The 19,858-nt window shown below is 46.4% G+C and overlaps 1 protein-coding gene across 2 annotated transcripts in view; it reads right to left on the reverse strand.

Moving 5' to 3' along the window:
* WWP1 (WW domain containing E3 ubiquitin protein ligase 1) overlaps positions 1–19,858 on the reverse strand; it is a 340,005-nt gene that overhangs the window by 26,344 nt on the left and 293,803 nt on the right. For both annotated transcript variants that reach the window (XM_063924044.1, XM_063924045.1), the window contains exons 17-18: positions 14,654–14,813; positions 1,163–1,296 (exon numbers count right to left, since the gene is read on the reverse strand). In XM_063924044.1, the coding sequence (XP_063780114.1) occupies positions 1,163–1,296; positions 14,654–14,813 (294 nt within the window). The remainder of the gene's footprint in view (positions 1–1,162; positions 1,297–14,653; positions 14,814–19,858) is intronic.

A 19,858-nucleotide genomic window follows, 5' to 3' on the forward strand; every position in this document is an offset into this window, starting at 1 on the left:
TTCTCCCCACATCTTGGATTTGTTATAGGCCTTTCTGATACCGTGGGCTTGTCCCAAACACAATGGGTCTGAGGCTACATTCTTGCCCTGTAAGTGGGAGTGCCTCCTTATTTCCAACTTTTGGAGACAGCTTTGTTGATTCGCTGTCACATCCATTTAATTATCTTCCACTTCCACTCCCCCTACCATGGCACTAAGCTGTTCTATGTATTTTGCATGGACTGGCTGGGAGCGACCTTGCACAAGGATGTTAGCACTGAAAAGTTCTTTGGGATTATGGAAGGGAGGTGGGTGGGCTGTTCATATAAAGAGACCTACATGAGTGTTTCCACTCTAACCAATGGTACAAGCAAGGCAACTGTTGGGTGATGTTCCGATTAACACTAATTAATGGCACCCTAGTGGCTAATCCTTTGGTTGACCATGCCTGATTTCCTTCCTGACCAGCGCCATTTTAACAGCATTGTAGGCCCTGGGCAAAGCAATGCACTGGGTTCCCTACCATTTACGTGAATAAATGAAAATAATGACAACCTTACCCCTCCTGCAGTCCCGCACTCTCTCTCCACATGCTTCCATACAGTGAATGGCTCTAAGCACTCTGATGGATAATGTAACTCCAGCCATCCACCAATCAGCATGCTGACATCATTCACTGTCTGGCTGCAGTCTGAGGGGCAAGTAGAGAATGATGCACTCTGACTGGTGGATAGCTCCAGCCATCTATAATCAGCATGCTGACTGCTACCTGGCCTGTGTAATCAGTCTATCTGCTTCCCAAGAAGCTCCAGAGACACCAGCCCTGGGGACAAATGCCCCAAGCCCAGCTCGCCACTTCTCAAAGGCCCTTAGAATTATGGAGCCCTGGGCAGCTGCCCAGTGAGCCCATACGTTAAGACGGCCGTGGTTTCTGACAGCTTGCAATATTTCTTGAATTTTTGTGGCTCACAGTTCTGTATTGTTGAATTTTCAGTTTACCCATGTCCGTTTTCTATTTTCATTTTTGCACCACTATAAAAAAAACACTTTTTTTTTTTAAAGAAGAAAAAAAAAGGTAAACTCGCCGGGATCTCTCCAATGTCTACAAGTCACAGGCTATTACAGTTTTCCTACCGTCTCCTCTCAACCTTAGTATAATGGACTCAAATCTTTGGTTACATACCTAATCCATATAAGAGAGTTATAGAATTCAGGATCAATAGACTCCAAGTCTTTAATGGTAAGTTTTTTGCTTAACATTCGCTTGTAGAACGGCAGAGAGAAACCTGTGTCGATGAACTTTCCATGGAACAAAGCCTGCAGATGAAGGCAAAGCAAATCACTGCTTATAAACTACATACACATTGCTTTACTGAAAATGGCACATTTACATAAACAATAACATATAGATCCATCCCATTAAAAATTCACAGTGATGATACAAATATGTAAACTGTCACATGGCCAGGCCACTGTGCTAGGTACAAGGCAGGCAAATTATAACATTTCTCTAACGTCCTAGTGGATGCTGGGGACTCCGTAAGGATCATGGGGAATAGACTGGCTCCGCAGGAGACAGGGCACTGTAAGAAAGAATTTGGATTCTGGTGTGTTCTGGCTCCTCCCTCTATGTCCCTCCTCCAGACCTCAGTTTGAATCTGTGCCCGGACGAGCTGGGTGCTACTTAGTGGGCTCTCCTGAGCTAGCTAAAAAGAAAGTATTTGTTAGGTTTTTTATTTTCAGAGAGGTCTGCTGGCAACAGGCTCTCTGCTACGTGGGACTGAGGGGAGAGAAGCAGCCCTACTCACTGAAGATAGGTCCTGCTTCTTAGCCTACTGAACACCATTAGCTCCAGAGGGATCGTACACAGGATCGCACCCCCTTGGTCGTCCGATCCCGTAGCCGCGCAGCCGTCCCCCTCGCAGAGCCAGAAGACAGAAGCCGGTGTCAGAAGCAAGAAGACTTCGAAATCGGCGGCAGAAGACTTCAGTCTTCATATGAGGTAGCGCACAGCACTGCAGCTATGCGCCATTGCTCCCACACTAAACCCACACACTCCGGTCACTGTAAGATGCAGGGGAAGGGGGGGGCGCCCTGGGCAGCAATTAGGTACCTCTTGGCAAAAAGTAGCATATATACAGTTGGGCACTGTATATATGCATGAGCCCCGCCATTATTTTACACACAAACGTGGGACAGAAGCCCGCCGTTGAGGGGGCGGGGCTTCTTCCTCAGCACTCACCAGCGCCATTTTCTCTCCACAGCTCCGCTGAGAGGAAGCTCCCCAGGCTCTCCCCTGCAGAATCACGGTAGAAGAGGGTAAAAAGAGAGGGGGGGGGGGGGGGGACACACATAAATTTGGCGCAAAAGCAATATATACAGCAGCTACTGGGTTAACACTAAATTACTGTGTGACTCCTGGAACATATATAGCGCTGGAGTGTGTGCTGGCATACTCTCTCTCTGTCTCTCCAAAAGGCCTTGTGGGGGAACTGTCTTCAAAAAAGAGCATCCCCTGTGTGTGTGGTGTGTCGGTACGCTTGTGTCGGCATGTTTGACGAGGAAGGCTATGTGGAAGCAGAGCGGAAGCAAGTGAATGTGGGGTCGCCGCCGACGGCGCAGACACCCGATTGGATGGATATGTGGAAGGTTTTAAATGATGTTACTTCCTTGCATAAAAGGTTGGATAAAGCTGAAGCCTTGGGACAGCCGAGGTCTCAACCCATGCCTGATCCTATGTCGCAGAGGCCGTCAGGGTCTCAGAAGCGCCCACTATCCCAAATTGTTGACACAGATGTCGACACGGATTCTGACTCCAGTGTCGATGGCGATGATGCAAAGTTACAGCCTAAAATGGCTAAAGCCATCCGTTACATGATTATAGCAATGAAGGATGTGTTGCACATCACAGAGGAAACCCCAGTCCCTGACAAGAGGGTTTATATGTATGGGGAAAAAAGGCAAGAGGTGACCTTTCCCCCTTCACATGAGTTAAATGAGTTATGTGAAAAGGCTTGGGAATCTCCAGATAGAAAACTGCAGATTTCCAAACGGATGCTTATGGCGTATCCTCTCTCGCCAACGGACAGGTTACGCTGGGAATCCTCCCCTAGGGTAGACAAAGCTTTAACACGCTTATCCAAGAGGGTAGCCCTGCCGTCACAGGATACGGCCACCCTAAAAGATGCTGCAAATAGAAAGCAGGAGGGTATCCTGAAGTCCATTTATACACATTCAGGTACCCTACTAAGGCCGGCGATTGCGTCGGCCTGGATGTGTAGTGCTGTAGCAGCATGGACAGATACCTTATCTGAGGAACTTGATACCTTGGACAAGGATACTATTTGCTGACCCTGGGGCATATAAAAGACGCGGTCCTATATATGAGAGATGCTCAAAGAGACATTAGCCTACTGGGCTCTAGAATAAATGCAATGTCGATTTCGGCCAGAAGGGTCCTGTGGACTCGGCAATGGACAGGCGATGCCGACTCAAAAAGACACATGGAGGTTATACCTTACAAGGGTGAGGAATTGTTTGGGGACGGTCTCTCGGACCTGGTCTCCACAGCTACAGCTGGAAAGTCAAATTTTTTGCCATATGTTCCCTCACAACCTAAGAAAGTACCGTATTACCAAATGCAGTCCTTTCGATCACAAAAAGGCAAGAAAGTCCGAGGTGCGTCCTTTCTTGCCAGAGGCAGGGGTAGAGGAAAGAAGCTGCACAACACAGCTAGTTCCCAGGAACAGAAGTCCTCCCCGGCTTCCACTAAATCCAACGCATGACGCTGGGGCTCCACAGGCGGAGCTAGGCCCGGTGGGGGCGCGTCTCCGAAATTTCAGCCACAAGTGGGTTCACTCCCAGGTGGATCCCTGGGCTATAGAGATTGTGTCTCAGGGATACAAGCTGGAATTCGAAGAGATGCCCCCTCACCGTCACCTCAAATCGGCCCTGCCAGCTTCCCCCTTAGAGAGGGAAATAGTGTTAGCTGCAATTCACAAATTGTATCTTCAGCAGGTGGTGGTAAAGGTTCCCCTCCTTCAACAGGGAAGGAGTTACTATTCGACCATGTTTGTGGTACCGAAACCGGACGGTTCGGTCAGACCCATATTGAATTTAAAATCCCTGAACATATACCTGAAAAGGTTCAAGTTCAAGATGGAATCGCTCAGAGCGGTCATCGCAAGCCTGGAAGGGGGGGATTTTATGGTGTCTCTGGACATAAAGGATGCTTACCTTCATGTCCCCATTTATCCACCTCATCAGGCGTACCTCAGATTTGTGGTACAGGATTGTCATTACCAATTCCAGACGTTGCCGTTTGGTCTCTCCACGGCACCGAGAATATTTACCAAGGTAATGGCGGAGATGATGGTGCTCCTGCGGAAGCAAGGGGTCACAATTATCCCATACTTAGACGATCTCCTCATAAAGGCGAGGTCCAGAGAGCAGTTGCTGATCAGCGTAGCACGCTCTCGGGAGGTGTTACAACAGCACGGCTGGATTCTAAATATTCCAAAGTCGCAGCTGATTCCTACGACTCGTCTGCCCTTCCTGGGCATGATTCTGGACACAGACCAGAAGAAGGTGTTTCTCCCGGCGGAGAAGGCTTAGGAGCTCATGACACTGGTCAGAGACCTATTAAAACCAAAACAGGTGTCGGTGCATCACTGCACGCGAGTCCTGGGAAAAATGGTGGCATCATACGAGGCCATTCCATTCGGCAGGTTCCATGCGAGGACCTTTCAGTGGGATCTGTTGGACAAGTGGTCCGGATCACATCTACAGATGCATCGGCTGATCACCCTATCCCCCAGGGCCAGGGTGTCTCTCCTGTGGTGGCGGCAGAGTGCTCACCTTCTCGAGGGCCGCAGATTCGGCATTCAGGACTTGGTCCTGGTGACCACGGATGCAAGCATCCGAGGGTGGGGGGCAGTCACAGAGGGAAAAAACTTCCAAGGTCTGTGGTCAAGTCAGGAGACTTGCCTTCACATCAATATCCTGGAACTAAGGGCCATATACAACGCCCTGCGTCAAGCGGATACCCTGCTTCGCGACCAACCGGTTCTGATTCAGTCAGACAACATCACCGCAGTGGCTCATGTAAACCGCCAAGGCGGCACAAGGAGCGGGGTAGCAATGGCGGAAGCCACCAGAATTCTTCGCTGGGCGGAAAATCACGTAAGAGCACTGTCAGCAGTGTTCATTCCGGGAGTGGACAGGCACGACCTCCACCCGGGAGAGTGGGGACTTCATCAAGAAGACTTCACACAGATTGCAAGTCGGTGGGAATTGCCACAGGTGGACATGATGGCATCTCGCCTCAACAAAAAGCTACAGAGGTATTGCGCCAGGTCAAGAGACCCTCAGGCGCACTAGTGACACCGTGGGTGTTCCAGTTGGTTTATGTATTTCCTCCTCTTCCTCTCATACCCAGGGTGCTGAGAATCATAAGAAAAAGAGGAGTGAGAACAATACTCATTGTTCCGGATTGGCCAAGAAGGACTTGGTATCCAGATCTGCAAGAAATGCTCACAGAGGACCCGTGGCCTCTGCCTCTAAGACAGGACTTGTTGCAACAGGGGCCCTGTCTGTTCCAAGACTTACCGCGGCTGCGTTTGACGGCATGGCGGTTGAACGCCAGATCCTAGCAGAAAAAGGCATTCCGGATGAGGTCATTCCTACGCGGATAAAGGCTAGGAAGGACGTGACGGCTCAACATTATCACCGTATATGGCGAAAATATGTTGCTTGGTGTGAGGCCAGGAATGCCCCTACGGAGGAATTCCAGCTGGGCTGTTTCCTTCTCTTCCTACAGTCGGGAGTGACTTTGGGCCTGAAATTGGGTTCCATTAAGGTCCAGATTTCAGCCCTATCCATTTTCTTTCAAAAAGAACTGGCTTCTCTTCCTGAAGTTCAGACGTTTGTAAAGGGAGTGCTGCATATTCAGCCCCCTTTTGTGCCTCCAGTGGCACCTTGGGATCTTAACGTGGTGTTAAGTTTCCTGAAGTCACACTGGTTTGAGCCACTCAAAACGGTGGAGTTAAAATATCTCACGTGGAAGGTGGTCATGCTATTAGCCTTGGCTTCGGCTAGGCGTGTGTCAGAATTCGCGGCTTTGTCACATAAAAAGCCCCTATCTGGTTTTCCATATGGACAGGGCAGAATTGCGGACTCGTCCACAATTTCTGCCAAAAGTGGTGTCATCTTTTCATATGAACCAACCTATTGTGGTGCCTGTGGCTACTCGTGACTTGGAGGATTCCGAGTTACTAGATGTAGTCAGGGCTTTGAAGGTTTATGTAGCCAGAACGGCTAGAGTCAGGAAAACCGAGTCGCTGTTTATCCTGTATGCATCCAACAAGCTGGGTGCTCCTGCTTCAAAGCAAACTATTGCTCACTGGATCTGTAACACGATTCAGCAGGCTCATTCTGCGGCTGGATTGCCGCTTCCAAAATCAGTAAAAGCCCACTACACAAGGAAGGTGGGCTCTTCTTGGGCGGCTGCATTACAGCTTTGCCGAGCGGCTACTTGGTCAGGTTCAAACACTTTTGCAAAGTTCTACAAGTTTGATACCCTGGCTGAGGAGGACCTTGTGTTTGCTCATTCGGTGCTGCAGAGTCATCCGCACTCTCCCGCCCGTTTGGGAGCTTTGGTATAATCCCCATGGTCCTTACGGAGTACCCAGCATCCACTAGGACGTTAGAGAAAATAAGATTTTACTTACCGGTAAATCTATTTCTCGTAGTCCGTAGTGGATGCAGGGCGCCCGTCCCAAGTGCGGACTTCTTATGCAATGCTTGTATATAGTTATTGCTTAAATAAGGGTTATGTTTGGTTGCATCAGGGTTGATCTGATGCTCCGTTGTTGTTCATACTGTTAACTGGGTAAATTTATCACGAGTGATACGGTATGATTGGTGTGACTGGTATGAGTCTTGCCCTGGATTCCAAAATCCTTTCCTTGTACGGTCAGCTCTTCCGGGCACAGTTTCTCTAACTGAGGTCTGGAGGAGGGACATAGAGGGAGGAGCCAGAACACACCAGAATCCAAATTCTTTCTTAAAGTGCCCTGTCTCCTGCGGAGCCCGTCTATTCCCCATGGTCCTTACGGAGTCCCCAGCATCCACTACGGACTACGAGAAATAGATTTACCGGTAAGTAAAATCTTATTTTTTCTTCACCACTGGGTCTAAATAATACACGTGTCAGAGTGATAAAACTGAAGTGTACAACAACGTGTTTCTCCCATATCAGCCTGTTTTATAACTCTCTCAGCAGATAACTGCTGTACTGTGTACAGAGGGAGCACAGACATAATGGGGAATGGAACAGTCTGTACGGACAAGATAAGAGCTTCACACCATTTTACTGTCAATGTCATTTTCATCACATCAAAACCTGTGTGTAGCATGTCCATTTATCCCTTATGTGAAGCACTGACAAAAATAATAGCGCACCAACAGTCATGAAGCCCTAAGCATATGTAAGCACATTGCTAAATGACTGAAAACACCCACATTAATTTCAATTAAAACAGAAACATTTTGATCTACTTGATAGTTTTAATATACAGGTGTTGTAGGATATACTGCAGATTGTCAGCCTCTTTACCAATAATACAACCTATACAAATATATCCAGAGTGGTTGGGATTTCAAGACAAGGCGTCTGTCTTGGAGTACTAATATACTGCCATCTTTCCCATGCTGTCTGAATATAGCAAATCTCAAAATTGTTAGGTACGGTGGTTGGGGTGTGGTGGAGGGTGCAATATGTTTCCGAATGTGCAGTACATTGCTTGAGAGACGGTCCCTGGAACATGAGTAACACAGCAGCAGACCTAGGTCTGCCATCACCTAGGACAACATTGCTGTCATCAAGTGGATGTCAGGATTTCATCGGGATCCATCTGCTTGACAATGTACAAAAAGCTTGGCCTGAGCAAGGTTTCTGCATGCTGGGTGCCTCTTCAGCTGACTTCAGCAGAAGGAGGCTCAGGTGACTTGGTGCCGTTACGTGCTGGCCGGGACTGATGGTGGTCACTCTAACTCTGTCTGGGAGATCATCAGTGGCGATGCATCCTGGATCTACAGTTTGGAGACCAAACAATTGGCCCAGTAGACCTCAGTTGAAGGTGTACCGCCACAGAAGTTTCATTGAAAGCGCAGAGTGGCCAAGCAGATGGTGGCTATTCTTGTGGCGAAGACTGGTCATGGTGCTACTGTACCTCTCATGCCATCACTGGGGACTGATACGCCAACCAAGGCCTGCCGCAATTGCTGGAAGCCATTTCCAGGCACTGTCCAAGAACTCACATTCTTGGTGCCAAATGCACCTACCCACAAGTCCAAGATTTTCTATCCCATGAATGCATCCAGGAGCTTAGTCATTCGCGGTGCAGCCCAGAGCTGGCAACCTGCAACTTCTTTGTGATCCCACAAATCAAGCGCAAGATGTGTGGGCTATGTTTTTAATCACCAGAAGCTGCATTGGAGACCTTCATCCAGCATGTAGAAGACATACCTGCTTCGTACTGGTCCAGCTGCTTCACCAAGTGGTTTGAGCGCGTGCAACTTTGCGTAAACTCCTATGGCGCATACGTAGAAAAAATATTATGTTCACTGTTTGTAAATATATACAGAGGAAAAAGTTCCCGGTTGTTGTCAAGCTGGTGTAATAAATTATGTATACACATAACCAACAGTTTGCAACAAAATAACAAGCTTCTCCTTTAAAAAGATTTTTACTATATAATAAATGACTGAATAGACTGAACTATAAGCATATATAATAAGGGTAAATCACACAGTTATTCTGGAGCACATTCCACCAAATATAGGTCTCTAGGATTAATGTCTCCAGGTCAATTACTTCCAACAAAAAAGCCAGTGGTAAATTGAATACATTTTTTTTTTTAAATTGTAAATCTCTGATGTCCACAGCTGGAGCACTCCACTGTAAATGTATAATGGAGTCGCAGGTATAGATTCACCGGGGACTATTCTACTAGCCCCGATGCATCGTGCTGATCCCCCGATGCCTTAAGCACACAAAGCATAATCCATAATAAGCGGCCCCAGGAGACCTGTTTTTGCGGCGATAACATGGGTCCAGGAACTTATCCTGAATCCCATATGTTATCATTCAATAGTGGGTAGCTTACCGTATGGCAAAACGGGCTACATTCGACAGCATGATAACATCAGGCTAAAATCGCGATATTAGCGGCCAATAGGATACCCCTATAGGTGTGTCACAAAGATACCACGCATGATAAAAAGCGGCATCGGCCTTAGCAGCCCAAATGAATCCAAGGCACAGGTGCTCCCGATCACCGGACATCCTCTGTCTTCCCCCCCTTCGTTGCTTACGTGAGGTTCCGTATGCATTTCAGACTTGACAGTAAAGCATCTGTCCCATTCCAGTTTGCAGCCCGACTAAGGAGAGTCATTTCATTTAGCGATTTTTTTTTTAACAAGCACTAGATTAAAAGTATTTGGAGATCAGTCTAAAGGTGCATACACACGATGCAATATGTACTAAACTTTCCTTACGATTTTGACTATATAGTCAAAATTGTAAGGAAAGTTAGTGCATATCGCACCGTGTGTACACAGCTTGCGATGCCGATGTGTGGTCCTGCGGGATTGGCATCGCAAGAAAAAATAGACTGTGCAGGCAGCCCAACACTGACCATATCGACTGCACCGCGCTGTGTGTACACAGTTTAATACTTATCTGCATTTTGTTTGTAAATAGAATAGTGCATCCAGAAACTTATTGCACCCCCACCCCTTCCCTCTTATGGAAAGATCCTTTGTAAAAAAAACAAAAAAGGGCTCCCAGTACTTGCGTGTGAAATCCATTCTTAGATTACAAAGACGACAGATGGAAGTATTCCATAGAGCTCTAGTGTACAGACACAGTCATTAAAAAGAAGAAATAACTTTAAAGTGACAAAAGGAATCACGCTGCGCTGGGGAGCCGGAAGAAGGAAGCCGGGCAGCATCTGAGCTTCCTGTGGACATTCAACGCTGATCCCTTAATCCCCAGGATTGGAGCTTCCAATCCCGGGATTTAATCCCGGCCATTTTTGGCCCTGAATCCCGGGATTGGCCACCATAAGATCCGATGCGCAGTCCCGTGAGCATCGGAACGGATCCTCCGGATTGAATGTGCTGCACATTCAATCTGGTCCGACCTGGGGGCATGGCTGGGATCGCCCAGGATACATCGGATGCAAAAGGACAGCATCAGATGTATCCTGGGCAATCCTGCCCCCCGGGAGGCTGCTGGGGTGATCACCTGCGATCGCCTCCGACATGAGGTCGGACAAGTGTATGGGGCCCTTTAAAGGTAATCATTGCTATCAAGTGACTTCTATAGTTTTCAATGAGACTTCTGCACACGTCAGCAGGTAGATTGGCCCACTCTTCCTTAGTAAACTCCTCCAGCTATCTCAGGTTGATAGGTGTCTTCTCCAGACTGCATGTTTCAGCTCTTTCCATAGATGCTCTTTTCAGATCAGGGCTCATAGAAGGCCACTTCAAAATAGTCCAATGTTTTGTTATACATTCTTGGGTGCTTTTAGCTGTGTGTTTTGGGTCCTTATCCAAATGAAGGGCCCATGACCTGCGACTAAGGCAGAGCTTTGTGTCACTGGGGGGTATGTTTTGCGTTAGAATGCCATGATAGCCTTTAGATTGCATTGTGCCCTGCACAGATTCAAGGCATCCCATGCAATTCACAGCAAGGCAGCTCCAAAACATAATCAAGCCTCCTCCATGTCTCACAGTGGTTATGGTGTTCTTTTCTCTGAAAGCTTTATTTTTTTGACTGCGAACACAGAGCAGATGTGACTTGCCAAAAAGCTCTGGTTTTGACTCATTTGTCCAAAGGACATTCTCCCAGAAGCACTGCGCCAAAATGAATTTTCAAATATTCCAATCTGGCTTTTTTATGTTCTTTTTATCAAAAGTGGAGTCCTCCTGGGTCTTCTTCCATGGAGCCCAGTGTTGCTCAAAAATCTAAGATGGTGCAATCAGACACTGACGTATCTTGACCTTGGAGTTCAGCTTGCGTCTCTTTGGAAGGCTTCCTTGGCTCTCTTCTACCATTCTTACTATCCTACTGTTTAATATGGGGTCAGTTTTCCTCTTGTGGCTTTATTCAGGGAGGTTGGCTACAGTACCAGGCTTAATAATATTGCAACTGTACTTATGGGGGTCTATTCAATTAGTGCCGGTATTTCTGACAGTCGGAAATACTGCCACTTTTCATCAGGAATAGGTCGAATTTGCATTCGACCTATTCAATGCAAGTGCCGTTTTTCTGACTGTCGGAAAAAACGGCACTTGTTGAAAACCACATGGATCGGGGGGATTAGCCGCAACAAGATTTTGGCCCGTTTTCGACAATGCCGATCAGACTTCAAAAAAGTTGGATCGGCATTGTCGAAAAACAGGCAAAACCTGTCGGAATTGCCCGAGAATTGAATACTGCACTGTCAGATCCTCTCCGTCGGAGAGGATCCGACATGCATTGAATACCCCCGATAAGCTGCTTGAAGTTGGCTTTATAGCCTTTTACCCTTGTCTATAATTTACTTTCCAATCTCCTTAGATAACTCTCTCTTTTGCTTTCTCTTCTCCATGTTCATTGTGGTGCACATGATGATACCAAAGAGCAGTGACTACTTTTAAATAGGCTGAATGACTGATTAGAAGATTGAAGACAAGTGTGATGCCAATACAAGATAGCATTTAGTTTGAAAAATCACTGTAATCCAATGCATAATATTTGCTAAAGGGTACCAAAAGATCTGTCCAAGCCATTTTAGAATATCTTTGGAGAACAAGCAATAATTTATCTTTTTTCATAGTTTCTTTTCTTTATTCTATGACATACCAAAGGCATGCAGGTATACATAAGACAAAAGGCCCTAATTTCATCACTTCCCAAGAGGAAAGCAGCAAGGGTATCAACAAATGTGTCCATGTCTGTACAGCTATATGTTGTCATTCCCCACTAACGTAGGCAGCATGAAGGGTGTTCTGCCTTCCATCTTGTGTAAAGAGTGTGCGGGTCATTTACTACACGAAAAATACACAACATATAGTGACAATTACAGATATACTTTTAAATGATAAAAGATATTCCAAATTTTCCTACTCTATGAAACCTTTTAGATTAAGGGATTCCTGTGTATATGTGTGCATATGTATATATACATGAAGGATTACATAATGTATTATCCGAATGATATATAGGGGGTGATTCAATTGTTTTTTTAGGAAACTAGATGGCACCCAATGGCAGCAATTCAATTTTTCAGCCGTTTGGGTGTGATCACTGCCAGCGGCGATATTTCTGCTCGCTTCGGCCTGAGGTGGCAAGCAGAAATGTGCAAAAAGTGTCCGTTTCGGCGTTCAAGTGGGAAATTGTCTTGATGCAGGCACTATTTTAGTCGGGTTTATCCGCTTTACGAAGCTAAACACGGTGATTTTGGTTGCTTAAAAAGCAATGGGTGCCAGATCGGTGCAACAACTGAATTCCTCTGATTGGCAGCCATAAAAACATTTGAATCACCCCCGTCGAGATGTAAACAAATCTAGAGTCTTTTCTATATATTCTTATAAAATAGTAGACTCTGATGTCATAGTTAACAATTGGTAAATTATGATGCCATCTCTTTAGTGTCCATTAGAAAAAATTGTAGTATAAGGAATTAGATGGCCCCTATTGTAAATTAGGACAGATAAGTAGTAACCTTGGGTGTCTGTGGCACATATGAAAGCACTCAGCCGACATTTGTTCTGTTTCATCAGCGTAGCCCAACCTTTCCAAATCACAAAAGAATAGGGGGATATGCTAATTCCACACTGGGGGTGTATCCACACAGTGGTGCATGTCTATAATAACCCCCATAAGATAAAGGACATTAGACTGCTCAGTCCCACTATCCAAATACCCATTTACTGATGTGAGTACTAGTGGCTGGTACAGCATAATGGTGGCATAGTGTTATTACACCTCCCGATGCTCCAGATGAAACAAACTATAGTTCCGACTTCATACAGGGAAGCGGACATTTCTTGAATACCCATAATGAAATGCACCTGATTACCAGCACCACGCAGCACATATCTTTCTTTCTAGATAATAAAATCGTGGGGGTGTCTGTACTTTGCTTTTAGACATGGTTGCTTCATATTGGCTTATTTTTGTTGTATACGGAATATATGACATGGGTAAATTGATAATCAGATCCAACGAAGAGAAAGGCTGCGCTATAGAATCAATAGTATATAAAGGAATGCCGGTGGATTCATTAAATAACATTTATTTTCCACATATATATCTGCCTATCGAGAAAGTCACAGGAAGTGACGAAACGCGTCTAGGACTCCCTGTGTCAGCTGGATAACTGGACACTATAACCATTAGCTGAGACCTTACACCAACTGTGTTACAGCCTCTGTATTTGGTTCTTTCAGACGGATACCACTACCCGCTCCTTCTGTAGCCGTGAATCGGCTAGGAGCTCACCGCTGTCAAACGCACACGGCTGCAGCTTATAGACGGAGATCACCGTCCGCTCCGTTTGTGGCAGCGAATTGGCCGGAGTCCACTGCTGCCATTCATACCCGGCTACCGCTCACAGGCGGATATCACTGCTCGCTCCTTGTGCAGCCGTGAATCGGCTAGGATCCCACCGCTGTCAACCGCACACGGCTGCCGCTCATAGACGGAGATCACCGCCTGCACTTTTGTGACCGCGAATCGGCCGGAGTTCACTGCTGCCATTCATACACGGCTACCTCTCACAGGTAATTTCCCGAGGACGCTCGGGAATTACCGTTCTCACATCCATCAAAGGGTCCCGGACAGCAGGGATATAGTGAGTAATAGCGCCCAGCAGCAATCTAACCTACTGTGCAGTTTTGAACTTTATACAATTTATTGAACTGTGCAGCCTGCAATTGACTTATTAGCAGAGATACAGAGTGAAGCATTCTATACATATCAAAAGTGTATTTTTATGAGGTCTTCAGCTAATAGTAACAGATTGATCTATTTGAAAGGAACAATTACATGTTTCTTTATTCAATGTTACTAAATATCCAGTTATCGTTGAAACAATTTATTCACTGATATTTGTTTCTAATATTGTTTTTAAATCTAAACTTTTTTATTGATTGATATATATGTGGAAAATAAATGTTATTTAATTAATCCACCAGCATTCCTTTATATACTATTGATTCTATAGCGCAGCCCTTCTCTTCGTTTATATCACATGCCATACATTAAGACTTGTGCAGATAGGTCTTTCGGGCTGCTGCAATTTAATCAATATTATTAAAATTCCTCTTCTTTACGTATATACCACTGCTCGTTCGCGCCATAGGTATTTGTATTGTGATAATGAGACCCGGCTAAGAAGTGTCTGTGCTGAGCAGTGTGATCTCTGATGGGTCACTTGTGTAATTTATATACATATATAGTGTCAGGGTGTTTTTTTTTTGTGTTTTTTTTAATGGGTTTAAAAAATTAAACTGGTAATATGTTCTCCAGGAATGTTCTCTGTCTGCATAAACTAGGTAGAAATGACAGAGGGTACAACTTGTGAAGTTAATGAAACAATTTTTGGAACAAATGAGCACTTACCATTGCAATAAAGCGCCCTATGAAGCAGAAGTAGGACAGGTGATCGGGATTAATAGTGGAGGCAGGGTTGATCTGCAGACAGTAATTGCTTTTACCAGCATATTCAAACAAACAATACATCGGATTTAGCACTTCATGGGAAAGCAGGAAAAACCATTCTCTGAAAGGGAAAAAAAAACCTGAGTTATGTTTAAATCACATTTTCCTACTGTATTTTATAACTATATAATGAGTGAATAAGAGAATAAAACTGTGCAATATATACTCTGCTGCAGTAAATCAACAGTAGGTGCCAAACTCATCCTAGTACAGGGTGAAAAAAGAAAAAAAACCTCCTAGATTTTAAAATGTTAACAAAAAAGGCATGGTAATTGCTATTCAAAATGTTAGCATATAATGTAAAAGTGCATGGAATACAGTTTATTTTAAATTGGTTTTAAATAGAGCAGCCATCAGTTCACTAGTGGTTCTTGGTGTATGTTTGTAGACCTCAGCTATCCGACGGCCCCACTGGCTGTGTAGAGGCTTTTCATGAAGCTGATGCGGATTGCTTTCCGTCCAGTAATGAAAGTTCTGCTTGATAACGTAGCCAGAAAAAATAAGATTTTACTTACCGATAAATCTATTTCTCGTAGTCCGTAGTGGATGCTGGGACTCCGTCAGGACCATGGGGATTAGCGGCTCCGCAGGAGACAGGGCACAAAAATAAAAGCTTTAGGACTAGGTGGTGTGCACTGGCTCCTCCCCCTATGACCCTCCTCCAAGCCTCAGTTAGGATACTGTGCCCGGACGAGCGTACACAATAAGGAAGGATTTTGAATCCCGGGTAAGACTCATACCAGCCACACCAATCACACCGTACAACCTGTGATCTGAACCCAGTTAACAGTATGACAAACGTAGGAGCCTCTGAACAGACGGCTCACAACAATAACAACCCGATTTTTTTGTAACAATAACTATGTACAAGTATTGCAGACAATCCGCACTTGGGATGGGCGCCCAGCATCCACTACGGACTACGAGAAATAGATTTATCGGTAAGTAAAATCTTATTTTCTCTGACGTCCTAGTGGATGCTGGGACTCCGTCAGGACCATGGGGATTATACCAAAGCTCCCAAACGGGCGGGAGAGTGCGGATGACTCTGCAGCACCGAATGAGAGAACTCCAGGTCCTCTTTAGCCAGGGTATCAAATTTGTAGAATTTTACAAACGTGTTCTCCCCCGACCACGTAGCTGCTCGGCAGAGTTGTAATGCCGAGACCCCTCGGGCAGCCGCCCAAGATGAGCCCACCTTCCTTGTGGAATGGGCCTTGATAGATTTAGGCTGTGGCAGGCCTGCCACAGAATGTGCAAGTTGAATTGTGCTACAAATCCAACGAGCAATCGTCTGCTTAGAAGCAGGAGCACCCAGCTTGTTGGGTGCATACAGTATAAACAGCGAGTCAGATTTTCTGACTCCAGCCGTCCTTGAAATATATATTTTCAATGCCCTGACAACGTCCAGCAACTTGGAATCCTCCAAATCGCTAGTAGCCGCAGGCACCACAATAGGCTGGTTCAGGTGAAACGCTGAAACCACCTTAGGCAGAAACTGAGGACGCGTCCACAGTTCTGCCCTGTCCGAATGGAAAATCAGATATGGGCTTTTATACGATAAAGCCGCCAATTCTGACACTCTCCTGGCTGAAGCCAGGGCTAGTAGCATGGTTACTTTCCATGTAAGATATTTCAAATCCACCGATTTGAGTGGCTCAAACCAATGGGATTTGAGAAAATCCAAAACTACATTAAGATCCCACGGAGCCACTGGGGGCACAACCGGGGGCTGTATATGTAGTACTCCTTTTACAAAAGTCTGGACTTCAGGAACTGAAGCCAATTCTTTCTGGAAGAAAATCGACAGGGCCGAAATTTGAACCTTAATGGACCCTAATTTGAGGCCCATAGACAATCCTGTTTGCAGGAAATGTAGGAATCGACCCAGTTGAAATTCCTCCGTCGGGGCCTTCCTGGCCTCACACCACGCAACATATTTTCTCCAAATGCGGTGATAATGTTGTGCAGTCACCTCCTTCCTGGCTTTTACCAGGGTAGGGATGACCTCTTCCGGAATGCCTTTTTCCCTTAGAATTCAGCGTTCAACCGCCATGCCGTCAAACGCAGCCGCGGTAAGTCTTGGAATAGACACGGTCCCTGCTGAAGCAGGTCCCGTCTTAGAGGTAGAGGCCACGGATCTTCCATGAGCATCTCCTGAAGTTCCGGGTACCAAGTTCTTCTTGGCCAATCCGGAGCCACGAGTATCGTTCTTACTCCCCTTTGCCGTATAATTCTCAGTACTTTTGGTATGAGAGGCAGAGGAGGAAACACATACACTGACTGGAACACCCACGGTGTTACCAGAGCGTCCACAGCTATTGCCTGAGGGTCTCTTGACCTGGCGCAATACCTGTCCAGTTTTTTGTTGAGGCGGGACGCCATCATATCCACCTTTGGTTTTTCCCAACGGTTCACAATCATGTGGAAGACTTCTGGATGAAGTCCCCACTCTCCCGGGTGTAGATCGTGTCTGCTGAGGAAGTCCGCTTCCCAGTTGTCCACTCCCGGAATGAACACTGCTGACAGTGCTATCACATGATCTTCCGCCCAGCGAAGAATCCTTGCAGCTTCTGCCATTGCCCTCCTGCTTCTTGTGCCGCCCTGTCTGTTTACGTGGGCGACTGCCGTGATGTTGTCCGACTGGATCAACACCGGCTGACCCTGAAGCAGGGGTTTTGACAGGCTTAGAGCATTGTAAATCGCTCTTAGCTCCAGTATATTTATGTGAAGAGACATCTCCAGGCTTGACCACACTCCCTGGAAGTTTCTTCCCTGTGTTACCGCTCCCCAGCCTCTCAGACTGGCATCCGTGGTCACCAGGACCCAGTCCTGTATGCCGAATCTGCGGCCCTCTAACAGATGAGCACTCTGCAACCACCACAGAAGAGACACCCTTGTCCGTGGAGACAAAGTTATCCGCTGAAGCATCTGCAGATGCGATCCGGACCATTTGTCCAGCAGATCCCACTGAAAAGTTCATGCGTGGAATCTGCCGAATGGAATCGCTTCGTAAGAAGCCACCATTTTTCCCAGGACTCTTGTGCATTGATGCACAGACACTTTTCCTGGTTTTAGGAGGTTCCTGACAAGTTCGGAGAACTCCCTGGCTTTCTCCTCCGGAAGAAACACCTTTTTCTGAACCGTGTCCAGAATCATTCCCAGGAACAGCAGACGTGTCGTCAATTGAGATTTTGGAAAATTCAGAATCCACCCGTGCTGTTGCAGCACTACTTGGGTTAGTGCTACTACGTCCCCCAGCTGTTCTCTGGACCTTGCCCTTATCAGGAGATCGTCCAAGTAAGGGATAATTAATACGCCTTTTCTTCGCAGAAGAAACATCATTTCGGCCATTACCTTGGTAAAGACCCGAGGTGCCGTGGACAATCCAAACGGCAGCGTCTGAAACTGATAATGACAGTTTTGCACCACGAACCTGAGGTACCCTTGATGTGAAGGGCAAATTGGGACATGCAGGTAAGCATCCTTGATGTCCAGGGACACCATAAAGTCCCCTTCTTCCAGATTCGCTATCACTGCTCTGAGTGACTCCATCTTGAACTTGAATTTTTGTATGTACAGGTTCAAAGATTTCAGATTTAGAATAGGTCTTACCGAGCCGTCCGGCTTCGGTACCACAAATAGTGTGGAATAATACCCCTTTCCCTGTTGTAGGAGGGGTACCTTGACTATCACCTGCTGAGAATACAGCTTGTGAATGGCTTCCAATACCGTCGCCCTGTCTGAGGGAGACGTTGGCAGAGCAGACTTTAGGAACCGGCGAGGGGGAGACTTCTCGAATTCCAACCTGTAACCCTGAGATACTACCTGCAGGATCCAGGGGTCCACCTGTGAGTGAGCCCACTGTGCGCTGAAATTCTTGAGTCGACCCCCCACCGCCCCTGAGTCCGCTTGTAAAGCCCCAACGTCATGCTGAGGGCTTTGCAGAAGCCGGGGAAGGCTTCTGCTCCTGGGAGGGAGCTGCTTGGTGCACTCTCTTACCCTTTCCTTTGCCTCGGGGCAGATATGACTGTCCTTTTGCCCGCTTGTTCTTATAGGAACGAAAGGACTGCGGCTGAAAAGACGGTGTCTTTTTCTGTTGGGAGGGGACCTGAGGTAAAAAGGTGGATTTCCCGGCTGTTGCCGTGGCCACCAAATCCGATAGACCGACCCCAAATAATTCCTCCCCTTTATACGGCAATACTTCCATATGCCGTTTGGAATCCGCATCACCTGACCACTGTCGCGTCCATAAACTTCTTCTGGCAGATATGGACATCGCACTTACTCTCGATGCCAGAGTGCAAATATCCCTCTGAGCATCTCGCATATAAAGAAAAGCATCCTTTAATTGCTCTATAGTCAATAAAATACTGTCCCTATCCAGGGTATCAATATTTTCAGTCAGGGAATCCGACCAAACCACCCCAGCACTGCACATCCATGCAGAGGCGATGGCTGGTCGCAGTATAACACCAGTATGAGTGTATATACTTTTCAGGGTAGTTTCCAGCCTCCTATCAGCTGGATCCTTGAGGGCGGCCGTTTCAGGAGACGGTAACGCCACTTGTTTTGATAAGCGTGTGAGTGCCTTATCCACCCTAGGGGGTGTTTCCCAGCGCGCCCTAACCTCTGGCGGGAAAGGATATAATGCCAATAACTTCTTTGAAATTAGCAGTTTTCTATCGGGGTTAACCCACGCTTCATCACACACTTCATTCAATTCCTCTGATTCAGGAAAAACTACAGGTAGTTTTTTCAGACCCCACATAATACCCCTTTTTGTGGTACTTGCAGTATCAGAGATATGCAAAGCCTCCTTCATTGCCGTGATCATATAACGTGTGGCCCTACTGGAAAATACGTTCGTTTCTTCACCGTCGACACTAGATTCGGTGTCCGTGTCTGGGTCTGTGTCGACCGACTGAGGTAAAGGGCGTTTTACAGCCCCTGACGGTGTCTGAGACGCCTGGACAGGTACTAACTGGTTTGCCGGCCGTCTCATGTCGTCAACTGATTTTTGTAACGTGCTGACATTATCACGTAATTCCATAGCCCCAGGGGCTATATGTGATGTATTTTTAGCCAGAACAAGGTATTATCATT

The sequence above is a fragment of the Pseudophryne corroboree genome, chromosome 5, assembly GCF_028390025.1.
Source record: "Pseudophryne corroboree isolate aPseCor3 chromosome 5, aPseCor3.hap2, whole genome shotgun sequence".
Lineage (NCBI taxonomy): Eukaryota > Metazoa > Chordata > Amphibia > Anura > Myobatrachidae > Pseudophryne > Pseudophryne corroboree.